The sequence below is a fragment of the Palaemon carinicauda genome, chromosome 2, assembly GCF_036898095.1.
Source record: "Palaemon carinicauda isolate YSFRI2023 chromosome 2, ASM3689809v2, whole genome shotgun sequence".
NCBI lineage: Eukaryota > Metazoa > Arthropoda > Malacostraca > Decapoda > Palaemonidae > Palaemon > Palaemon carinicauda.
Window position 1 is genome coordinate 49,896,024 of NC_090726.1, and position 12,624 is coordinate 49,908,647.

The following is a 12,624-nucleotide window of genomic DNA, read 5'->3' on the forward strand; positions in this document are numbered from 1 at the left end:
GAAGACCCTCTCTTAGGTTGATATTGTCCTTCCACCAAGTCAGACAAGACTTTATCTTTTCGGAAATCGGGATCGAGACCGCTTCTAGCGTCTTGTCCTTTATCCAGTGAAAAGCTAGATGGTATTGAAGAGGACGGAGGTGTAGTCTTCCTAGTGACAAATTGTTCCACGGATGACAGCGTCCCTACCAGACTCATCCACAGCCTGACTGAGCAGCGTTCCTTCTTCAGCATCTTCTGGATGGATAGCAGGGCTTGATCTATTCTGGGGGCTGATCGTCTTGTTGTTCAGCAACGTCCTCATCAGAGGGTTCCTCATCCGAAAACTGATGAGGAAACGGCAACGGAGTGGGCAACGTCTGGCTCGCTGAGTCCGGTCGCACTGGTGGATGCGTGACGGAGCCGGACGCAACATCATGGAACTGCTGCACAGTCTGTGAACTGTCAACAACCATGGGTGCGCGAGGAAGCACAGCGTCCACCCGAGACTGTCTAGATCGTCTGGGTTGTGCAGTCAACACCATACCGGGTTGCTGAGGTTGACGCACTGCGTCAAAACAAGTCACCTCAGCTGGTTGTTGAACGTCCTGAACGTCAACAACCACCTCCGAGCGTCGCTTAACGTCAACGTGCGGGTGGCAACCCACACTGGGTCGCATCGGTGGAGGAACCACCTCAACTGGCAGACGCGAGAAGGTTACCTCAGCGTCAACAGGACGCACAACCGACCGGTTGGAAGATTGTTGGCCAGAAGGTTCGGCAGCAACCTTCTCCGCATTAAAGTCCTCTATCAAGGACGCAAGCTTGGACTGCATGTCTTGCAGCAAAGCCCATTTAGGGTCTACGGGAGCAGGTGCGGCAACAGACGGGGTTAGCGACTGAGGCGGTACCGCTTTCCATCCCTGAAAGCCTTGTTTATGCATGACATAATTGTACAGCAAAAGGCTCGAAAACAGCTGTGAAGTTGACCTGTAAAAAACTTGGAGCGTCTCCTGGCCAGGCGCCAGGGAGAGTCTACGAGATTTGAGAAGTCTATCTGGGCAGAGGCATGAACTCCCAAGCCGAGAACTTCTCTCGTGTCATATCAGACTCTCGCTCTATAAGCCAGTTTAAAAGAAGGGAAAGCAAAGGCTGTATCCCCCAAACTCCTCCTGGTGATAAACCAGTCGCCTAGCAGACGTAAAGCTCTCTAGGAGAGCGAGAGAGCACTAGCTTAGAAAACAACGGCTTCGAAGTAGCTAGGCCTAGTGTAAGCTCTGACGTTTAGGCGAACGAGGAGCAGCAGTTACAAAAAGATCCGGACAAAGATCCTTAAAAAAAATCATCATGATTTAATTAAAGTCCATAGAGGGCTAAGCAGCTTTAGGCTCCTCTCCATCTGACAGAGTCCTCAAGGTAATATCAGTAGGAGGGGGAACAGCAACTTCCTCATCTACAGGAACCTTGTCCGATAAAAGCTGAGTCTCAAGCAAGGGAGAGAACTACCGTGGTGGCAATGCTTTACAAGCAGAGTCCACACTCACTGGTGCATTAGTAGCGGACCAGGACGCAACGTCATGTAACTGCTTGACAGTCTGTGAACTGTCAACAACTGAACTGTCAAAACAACTCTAGAATGCGGAGGTTGACGCACAGCGTCAAAACAAGTCAACTCCGATTGTTAGCGAACGTCTTGAACGTCAACAGGAGCATCAGCAAGTGGCCTAACGTCCAAATGCGGCTGAAAATCCACACGAGACCGCATCGAGTGTGGTTTTAAACAACCTGACTGACGTGACTTAGCTACGCCAACGTCAACAGGAAGCACAAAGGAACGTTAGGTTGGCTGAAAGCCAGGATATCGATGAGATAAACGGCTAGACTCAACGGACTAATCGGCAGAATAGTCTTCCATAAGGGAGGCAAGCATATTCTGCATGTCTTGCCGTACAACCCATTAAGGATCAACGGAAATGGTTGTGGTAAGAGACGAGGGTAACGTCTGTGACCGCAACACTTTGCCAACCAAAAAAGACTTTCGGAGTCTGTGTTACGCTTTTGTTAGGCGGCGAGCAGTTATCCGATGACTGCATAGGGTCAGAGCTGTCCTAATGGCTGTAGCCAGGACGCTGGACCTGTCCTGAAAGGACTGACTTTCGCTTAAGGGCTTCGAAACCTTGTGACAGGTTTCTTATGCGAAAAGCCTTCGGATGACGAGGAGAAAAAACGTCTCTCTCGTCTTATGGTAGGGGAGATCTTGGTAAGATACACCCGATACCATAGAGGGAAACGTCTGTTCGTTGATCAAGGCCTCTCGAACCCATAAGTCGTTCGACATTACTTCTCCCCTGTTTGGGAGCTTGCAAGAGGTCCCGGACTAGGTGAACGACAGGCACGAACAGACGAACCCTCGGACGCAACACTGTAACACTTTGCGCATATCACTTTATCACTTCGATTTTCTGTTTTGCACTTATTTCACTGAAATCGAAACTTTTACTGATTTCTACCTGAAACACGTAATTCTACCCTTCATTAAAAGGTAGTAATTGCGAAATCAGTCGTATAATGCAAGCTCATTAATACCAGCAAAAAACAGAAAACATATTTTAAGATAAAAAATTCAGTGGCTGGGAAAGAGACTAAACACTAGTTCATATAAACTACGTTTTCAATCTCTCACCGCACATAGCCTGGGGACGAGAATAAAAAACTAAAAACGTTTTATCCTTCCTCCCCGTACAGAGACTAGGGACGAGAGTAACTCGAGAACAACGTTACCCGCTTGAACGGAACGTTTTCTCTCCTCTCTCTCCCTCCGTCTCTATCTCTCTCTCTCTTTCTCTCTTGATTTCGCACCTAAGAGAAGAGCCCAATTACATTTCGTCAAAAAAACATGTTATTTGACCAAAGGAAAAAACTGAAAGGTTTTTCAATTAAAAAGTTCCTTTAAGCTTTGAAAGAATAATGAACAAAACGTCAGAATCGATTTACTCTTTCTGCAAAGTGAAACCGTGATACTCTCTCTCTCTATCGTAACGATAGAGCGCAAACTGCGTAGTATAAATAAACTAAACGTTAGTTCATCTTTGAAAACAGTACGAAGACTATTCAAAGAAATTCTTTCATAAAATATTTATTAAAAATATTCATTTAAAAGGTTTTAAATCATTAGCTCTTTAAAAGCTATTTACGATTGCAAAGGGCTCAACGTTGTTTAACTTCGGTTTCCAAGTTAGGACCGCCTACTCTCAGGAAAGGTCGCATATAAACAAAACATTAAAATTTATTTTTATATGTTTATAATAAATGGAAAGTTAATCGAAGAGGCCTAATAAAGGCGGAGAGATATAAAATATATAGAGGAAAATCTATAATTGAATATAACGTGATAAGATAATTACTAAAAGCCTAAACACACTTCCGTCTAAGGGAAGGGTCGGCCATTTAAAAGTGAAAGAAAGTCCATACTCTCTTTGTCACCATAATTAAATCTATCCAAAACGAGTTCAAGATTTAAGATGAAGATAAAACACCTGCATTGCGAAAGCTCAAAACCAGAATATAGTACTTCACCAATATGATGTGAAAAACTCCAGTTTAGCAACAGCGAATAAAGTACGTCTTGTCGACATGTCGACAGAGAGAAAATTGAGTCTTTGTTTACATTGAGCTTGGTATCTGGTCGACAGATGGCGCTGTTGGGCACACCCGCAACTTGTATAGTGATCGCTGGCGAGTTTTTTTTCTGTACAGTTTGTCTGTCGAGCAACAGAGTTGCAGCTATATATTCACCGGCTAAGTTAAATATTTAAAAAAAACGGTTTTTGAGTCATACAAATACCAAACACAGACAGACATACAAGCAGATAAATACACGCCACCTATCAAAACATAACCTTTGCAACGAAGTTAGCGAAGGTAATCATCTATCTGGTCAAGATTGTATCGGCTGTCTACAATCTTGACACAATGTCAACCTGTTCAACATAAAAACATTCACTGTAAGTTTGACCTCTGAAATTCTACTAATTCAAATTTCTGATTAGGAAGATCGTTCATCAATCTAGTCACAGTTGAAATTATACTTATCGAAAAAAATAGTACCGAGCCTTACGATGGCATTTGTCCCACAAATCCTAATTACTACTATTCTGATTGCTTCCTTCACAATCTCAACTAGAATAGCCTTCGCCCACTGGTAGCCTGCAAGATTCATTTGGGAATAACCATTCCTCCTTTTGTGATATGATCTATCAAAAGTGCTCCATGAATCTTGGCCTTTTTTAGTATAAAAAAACACAAAACAACACAGAGCAATGAAAAACACGTCTGAACCTTCGCTGGTGCTAAAGAGGAATAAAGGTAAGGGGGTGGGGAGGTGTAGGGGTGAAGGGAGGATAGTCGTAGTAGGGGATGTTGATGAAGGAGAGGTCTAACTGGTGCGGGACTTATGGTCGTGGTTCTATCACACCCCAGTAACTATACCGACACTCATTGAGTGAGCAAGCTGGGTTAATTCCTGGCATTCCATGCATTCCTTTTTTCTCTGGTATATTTAGCAATATTTATGCCTTAGAAGTGGTGCTTTAAGGAGCATTTCACTGGGCGACACAGGTTCCTCGCCCATAAATAGTTTTTCCCTTCGTTAAAATCCCTTATCATGAGTTTTCTCCTCTTTGAAAAGAATCACAGGTCACACATTCACAAATCATAAATTTTCACTTGGATACTCTATTTATCAGCAATCATAAACCTCTTACCTATCTATTCCAGCTCAAGGTGCTCTTATTGAGTTACATATGACTTCTCTTAGCCTTCACAATGCAAACTTAATTATCATTAAACGGAGCAGAATAACCACCCCAATGAGTCAAGATCGACTCTTACATAGCTGGCCTTTACAATGCATAAAGTACACAAACATTCACCATCATCATCATCTCCTCCTACGCCTATCGACGCAAAGGGCCTCAGTTAGATTTCGCCAGTCATCTCTTTCTTGAACTTTCAAATCAATACTTCTCCATTCATCATCTACTTCACGCTTCATAGTCCTCAGCCATGTAGGCCTCGGTATTCCAACTCTACTTGTACCTTGTGGAGCCCAGTTCAAAGTTTGGTTAACTACAGTAATTTCTTTTGGGGAGTGCAAATAGCATGCCCAAAATATCTCCATCTACCCCTCACCATGATCTTATCCACATGGTACTTAAGTAATCTCTCTTATAGTTTCATTTCTAATCCTGTCATGCCATTTACCTCCCAATAATCTTCTGAGAACTTTGTTCTCAAATCTACAAAATCTGTTGGATATTGTTTCATTGTCATACCATGACTCGTGTCCATACAGTAACACCGATCTTAATAAACTAATATACAGCCTGAGTTTTATACGTAATTTCAGGCGATTTGATTTCCAAATTTTACTCAATCTTGCCATTGTTTGATTTACTTTATATTAAATGAATTAAAAAAACCCAATGAAAACTCACCTTTTAACCTGCCCATCTCTGTTCTCCACTTTGCCAAAAGATGTGTGACATTCGTTTCGTGTGCCATGCCCAAACAGTTGTGGACCAAACAGGGCACCATAACAAGGATGGTGGCAGTACGGTACCCCTTTGTGCTGTAAATAAATTTGAAGATCAATAAGAAAAACAGATGGAACCTTTGATAAAATATGTCTTGGTGAAAAGGCTAATGCAATCATAACTCATGGCTATTTAGTAAAAAAAAATTAGGTGAATTTCTTAATCAGTTCTGACATTATTTTGATACATTAACTAGTTTAGTTCTATCATCCATCGGTCGTAAGAATTTTGCGATTAAAACCTAGCATCTCATTTACATTTCAAATGAAAGCACAAGTGACTATTCTCTTAGAAAATACCTTGCTGAAATCAGTAGAGTATAAAATTATCAAGTAATAATAATAATAAAATAAGTTACATTATGTATGAATCAAATCTAAGCTGCTATGTAAGCAAAGAAAATATGTTTGAGATCACCGACTCTAACGTTACAGTACCACCAAAAGTAAGGCAGCCAAACGTTGTTATCAAGATGAGCAAGTAGCTACATCAAGCCATATTGAGGCACTCCTAAACCTTTCAGCCCACCTAAAATCACATAAATACTTGCCAATATTGTGCTTAATAGGCATGTACTTCACACAAAATACTCTCCCCTTACACCTAAGACTTCTAATTAAAACTAATATAAAATGACAAATTCGGAGATAATTCGTATTTTTCCTAACCATACAAACCTTAGCTATTTACATGGGGTATTACTTTCGGCATAGCTGAAATGACGAGCCATTAGATTTTTGAGGGTTTACTACCCCCTCGCTAGTTAGCGAGCGGGTAGAGGAGGGGTAGCTAGCTACCCCTCACACACCGGTGAACTGATTCACTTCGCTTAGAGGTAGGACTTCACGGGGGACAGGGCTGGCGGGCAAGTATGTGTAAATAGCTAAGGTTTGTATGGTTAGGAAAAATACAAATTATCTCCGAATTTGTCATTTGTTCCGTATCCGAAATACAAACCACGCTATTTACATGGGGTAACTTACCTGGCTTTGGCTTTGCCCGGGGACTCAGAATCCGAGTGTGTAGCACTCGAAATAAAGAGTCCCTGCACCTCGCAAGTTCCTTGCTCCGCAAGGAACGTGCGGCCTACATAAGCTAGTGTGTGAAGGAAAGAAGTGTGGCTCGTCCTAGGAAGTTGACCTGAAGTCCTTTAGATGGAAATCTAGGCTAGGAAGTTCCCAATACCACCTCGTCAGGGTATGGGGGACGCGACAGTATTATATTAATACTAGGAACACAAGGAAGCATGGTTTACCTGCAGTGGTTTGAGGTCAGCTGTGCAGAGAACCCAGGATGCTGCTTTCCCAAGAGAGGGGAGGATGAAGAAAGAGTAAGGGCCAGACATACTTTTTCATTCATGCAGACTAAAACCGGGTAACAATGCCCTCAACCTTCTGCTGCTTGTCCATTAAGGAGCCTGAGGTTAGACCAGCTGTTGTGCAGCCACCACAGGGCCGATAGAGAACGTATCGAGCCTCCTGTGGGTCACGTCCTGCAGGTAGTGGGCTGTGAAGGTCGTTTGACGCTTCCAGACCCCAGCTTGTAGAACCTGCGTCACTGAGAAGTTTCTCTTGAATGCCAGGGACATAGCGATGCCTCTGACATCGTGTGCTCTCGGGCGACGTGACGGAGGAGGGTCTGGATTCAGGGAATGGTGGATGACCCTGCGAGTCCAACCTGAGATGGTGTTCTTAGTGACCCTCCTCTTCGTCTTCCCTGTGCTCACAGACAGGGCTTGCACTCGAGGACGAACTGCAGCTGTTCTCTTCAGATAGAGCCTCAGACTCCTTACTGGGCACAGTAGGAGATGGTCTGGGTCATCTGTTACAGAACGGAGACTTCAAATCCTGAAGGCGTCGAACCGTGGATTCGGAACTCCAGGATTCTGAGTCTTAGCAACAAACTCCGGGACGAACCCGAACGTTACCTCCCCCCATCCCCTTGAATGGGCGACGTCGTACGAGAGACCATGAAGTTCACTGACTCGCTTGGCCGAGGCCAAAGCGAGCAGGAACACCGTCTTCCAAGTCAGATAACGATCAGAAGCCTGGCGTAATGGTTCGAACGGAGGTCTCTTAAGAGACCTGAGGACATGAACCACGTTCCATGGAGGTGGTCTCACTTCCGACTGAGGGCAGGTAAGCTCGTAGCTTCGTATGAGTGGTTAAAGTTCCAGCGAGGAGGAAATGTCCACTCCTTTCAGCCTGAAGGCCAGGCTTAAGGCTGAGCGATAGCCTTTCACCGCAGAGACCAAAAGGCGCATTTCTTCCCGCAAATACAAAAGAAACTCCGCTATTGCTGGAATAGTGGCATCGAGGGGAGAGATACACCTTCCACGACACCAACCACAAAAGACTCTCCACTTCGCCTGGTAGACCCCTGCAGATGACTTTCGCAGGTGTCGAGACATCCTCTCCGCAACTTGTTGCGAAAAGCCTCTCTCTGTGAGATGCTGGATAGTCTCCAGGCGTGAAGCCGAAGCAATGCTACGGCTTTGTGGAAGATGTTGCAGTGTGGTTGCTTGAGTAGCTCGTGTTGTGGAGGAAGCTCTCTCGGGAGTTCCGTCAGGAGCTGCAGAAGGTCCGGGAACCACTCTGCATGATGCCATAGCGGAGCTATTAGGGTCATTGACAGGTTGACCGATAGTCTAGTCTTGTTGAGCACCCTTCTCATCAGACAGAACGGTGGGAAGGAGTACACGTCGATGTTGTCCCACCGTTGTTGGAAGGCATCTTGCCAGAGTGCCTTGGGGTCCGGGACTGGGGAACAGTACAGGGGAAGCTTGAAGTTCAAGGCTGTCGCGAACAGGTCCACCGTCAGGAAACCCCACAAAGTCAGGACTTTGCTGGCTACTAGAGGATCCAAAGACCACTCGGTACTCACTATCTGCGATGCTCTGCTCAGACTGTCGGCGAGCACATTCCTCTTGCCCGGAATGAAGCGAGCCGATAGTGGAATCGAGTGGACTTCGGTCCGTCTGAGTATCCCTACTGCAAGATGGGATAGCTGTTGTGAAAAGGTACCTCCCTGCTTGTTGATGCAAGCCACCACCGTGGTGTTGTCGCTCATCACCACCACGGAGTGACCCGCCAGGATCCGTTGGAACTGTTGAAGTGCCAGATATACGGCCTTCATTTCTAGCAGATTTATGTTGAGGCACTTTTCTGATTCTGACCATAGGCCTGAGATCCTGTGGTTCAGAACGTGGGCCCCCCACCCTTCTTTCGAAGCGTCCGAGAACAGCATCAATTCCGGGGGGAGGACGAGAAGATCCACTCCCTTTCAAATGTTTTCGTTCGTCACCCACCACTGAAGGTCCGTGCGTTCCGCAGGACCCATAGGGACCAGGATGTCCGGGGAATCGTGGCCTTGATTCCACCGGGACTTGAGCCGCCATTGCAGGGATCTTATCCTGAGGCGGCCGTTTGGAACCAGACGGGCTAAGGAGTTAAGGTGACCTAGGAGACGTAACCACGATTGGGCTGGAAGCTCTTCTCGTCTGAGGAAAGGATCTGTGACCCTCCTCAGCCTTACTATCCTGTCGTCTGATGGAAAGGCTTTGTGGAGATTGGTGTCCAATATCATACCTAAATATACCAGTTGTTGAGATGGAAGCGGAGAAGACTTCTCAAGATTTACCATGATCCTAGATCTTGGCAAAGTCCCAGAAGCTTGTCTCGGTGTCGAAGAAGGGTTGACTCCGAGTCTGACAGGATCAGCCAGTCGTCCAGATAACGGAGGAGACGGATGTCAATCCAGTGTGCCCACGAAGATATCTGAGTGAACACTCTGGTGAAAACTTGCGGTGCTGTGGAAAAACCGAAACACAGCACCTTGAACTAGTAGATCTTGTTGTCTAGGCTGAATCTCAAGTACTTCCTGGAAGACGGATGGATTGGGATCTGGAAGTACGTGTCCTTCAGATCCAGTGTACACATGAAGTCTTGCGGTCTCACTGCAAGTCTGACCGTGTCTGCTGTCTCCATGCTGAATGGAATTGAATTGAATTGAATATGGGATTTAGGCATTAAGCCAAGCACTGGGGCATCAAAGGCCATTCAGCGCTATATAACTAAAATCATTCAATCATATCTGTACACTCACAACATTTAGTATCATTTTAACCTTTAATACAAATCGTAACACTTTCATACAATAAAATCTAGATGTGAAATAAATAGGGATTAAAAGGGTAAAATAAATAAATAAATTAATAAAATCAATTATAGCTCGTAATATAACCCAATACTTTGTATAAATTTTCTCAAGTTCAGGGTATTACAGTTTTCCCCCAGTATATCTCTTAACGGTTTGTCCTGGAGTAAATGTGTCCTCCTCTGGAGATTAAAAACAGGACAATCGACTAAAATATGTTTAACATCCATTGTCACTTGACAGGTATTACAAAGAGAGGCCTGTCTCCCTTCCCCACTCTTCATTAAATAATTGTGCGTTGCATGTGTATGGCCAATACGCAGCCTAGTTAAAATAATGGTATCCCTTCTACTTGTAGAATTACAAGATGACCATTTATCCACCAATGGGTGGATTTGTTTCAATTTTGTATTGGTGGTCCGTTCAGACCATCGAGCTTGCCACTTATTTTTACAGTAAAGATGAATCTCACTTCTAAGATCTTTGTAAGGAATACTCAAGGGGGATGGATTACTTAGCCCTGAAGCTTCCTTTGCTGCCTTATCTACTTGTTCATTCCCATCCACCCCAACATGGGCAGGGACCCAACAGAAGTGAACACTGATACTCTTCCTAGACTGCAGAAGTACTAACCAGTCCTGCACCTCTTGTACTAGATGATGGCCTGGCATAATTTGTTTTAATGAGAGTAAAACACTATTGGAATCCGTAAAAATTGTATAAAAACTATTTTGGTTGCCATTTTTAAAAATATGTTGGACTGCGAGAATTATTGCGTACAGCTCAGCAGTAAAAATTGAACAAGAGGATGGGAGTTTCCTTCTAATAACAATATCCCCCACCACAGCTGCACTTCCAACTCCTGCAGCCGATTTGGAGCCATCTGTAAAAACATGTTTCCCATGATGTTGAGCAGCATGATTTAAAAACTCACTTTTCATTACCCTACTAGGTAAGGTATTTTTCCCTCCTGCCGTAAAACATACTTTAACAGGTGGATTACACCAAGGAGGAGACTTGGGATATCCTACCTCTGCTATCTGTGCTGTTAACAAGCCTACTTCTCTAGCATCATTTTTCAGCTGTACTTCCAAAGGCTTAGGCACTCTAGATCTGTTAGGAGCCCGATCTAAAGGCGCCCTAACATATTTACAGTTAGGATTGTTTCTCACAGCAAGGGACCTAGCTAAAAACCTCAAACTCAACTCTTCTCTGCGAATGGAAAGGGGAGGTATGCCAGAATCAACATAGAGACTGTCAATGGGAGATGTTCTGTAAGCACCTGTGCAGATGCGAAGCCCAGCATTGTGAACAATATCAAGTTTTCCAAGTAAAGTCTTTGTAGCTGACCCATATATTTGGCATGCATAGTCTAACTTGCTCAGACACAAAGATGTATAAATTCTAAGCAAAGTTGTTCTATCAGCACCCCAATCAAAATGCGATATCACTTTCAGAATGTTCAGTGACTTCTTAACCCTGATAGATAGGTCATTTATATGGGGACCAAAAGTCATTTTCTTGTCGAAAATGACTCCAAGAAACTTGACACTATCCTCATATGGCAAAATACAATCATTTAAGAAAAGGGTGGGGATCTCTTCCCTTTTACGAGTACGAGTAAAGCGAATGGCTTTGGTCTTCTGAGGAGAAAACATGAATCCGCGAGAATTTGCCCATGCGGAAGCAGCATTTATTGCAATTTGAAGATTTTGGCATGCTTGTAGTGCAGATGATCCACTACAATAAATTGCAAAGTCATCGACAAATAGTGATCCTTGTATGCCAGGAGGTATGTGACTAATGAGACTATTAATTGCAACAGCAAACAAGGTCACACTCAATACGCTGCCTTGGGGGACACCTTCTTCTTGCATGTAGGATGAAGATAGTTCTGACCCTACTCTCACTTTAATGGAGCGGTTTGATAAAAATTCTTCAATAAAAGAGAACATATGTCCTCCTATACCCCACGAGGCCAATTGCTTTAAAATACCACCCCTCCAGGTGGTGTCATATGCCTTTTCGAGGTCAAAAAAGACACCCACCACCTGGTTTTGGTTAGAAAAAGCATTTGAAATTTCCCTTGATAACATCAGCAAAGGGTCCAGAGTACTTCGGTTCTTCCTAAAACCAAACTGTCTGTTAGATAAAAGATTTTTTGATTCTAGATACCACACAAGTCTGTTGTTGATCATTCTCTCAAATAGTTTGCATATGCAACTGGTCAAGGATATGGGCCTATAACTAGATGGCAGTTCTGGGTCTTTACCAGACTTGTGGCCTGGAATTACAATTGAAGTATGCCAGGAATCAGGAGATGTATGGGAAGCCCATAGACCATTAAAGGTTTCTAATAAAAATTCCTTGGTATCCACTGGAAGATGTGATATCATTTCATACCGGATGCCATCCTCACCTGGGGCAGTTAAAGAAGAGCTGGAGATAGCATTTTGCATCTCCTCCATACTAAAAGGCAGGTTAAAAGCTTCAGTATTTGAAGAAGCAGGAGGAACAACAGATGTTGATGCTCTAATTTGTTGAAATGCTGGGGAATAGTTGTCAGCACTTGATACATGAGCAAAGTGCTTAGCAAGAACCTCTGCTACATCTTTGGGGTCAGATATATATCTATTATTTTCCCTTAATATTGGTAGAGGCTTAGGGACGAATTTACCTTGAAGTTTTCTAATCTTGTCCCATATTTCCTTTGAAGGAGTTTTGGTATTAATATTAGATATATATTTCTTCCAAGATGCTCTCTTTGCTTTTTTAAAAATTCTTTTTTGTTTGGCACAGGCTCTGAGATATGCTATTCTATCTGCTAAATAGTTTGTCCTCAAGTATCTTCTGAAGCAAGTTCGGGTCACTTTTCTTGCGTTGGCACATTCTTTACT

At 43.8% G+C, this 12,624-nt stretch overlaps 1 protein-coding gene across 1 annotated transcript in view; it reads right to left on the reverse strand.

Moving 5' to 3' along the window:
* The window catches only part of LOC137624865 (ras association domain-containing protein 4-like), a 57,070-nt gene that overhangs the window by 32,795 nt on the left and 11,651 nt on the right, over window positions 1-12,624 (reverse strand). The window contains exon 3 of the mRNA XM_068355818.1: window positions 5,474-5,607. Within this exon, the coding sequence (XP_068211919.1) occupies window positions 5,474-5,607 (134 nt within the window). The remainder of the gene's footprint in view (window positions 1-5,473; window positions 5,608-12,624) is intronic.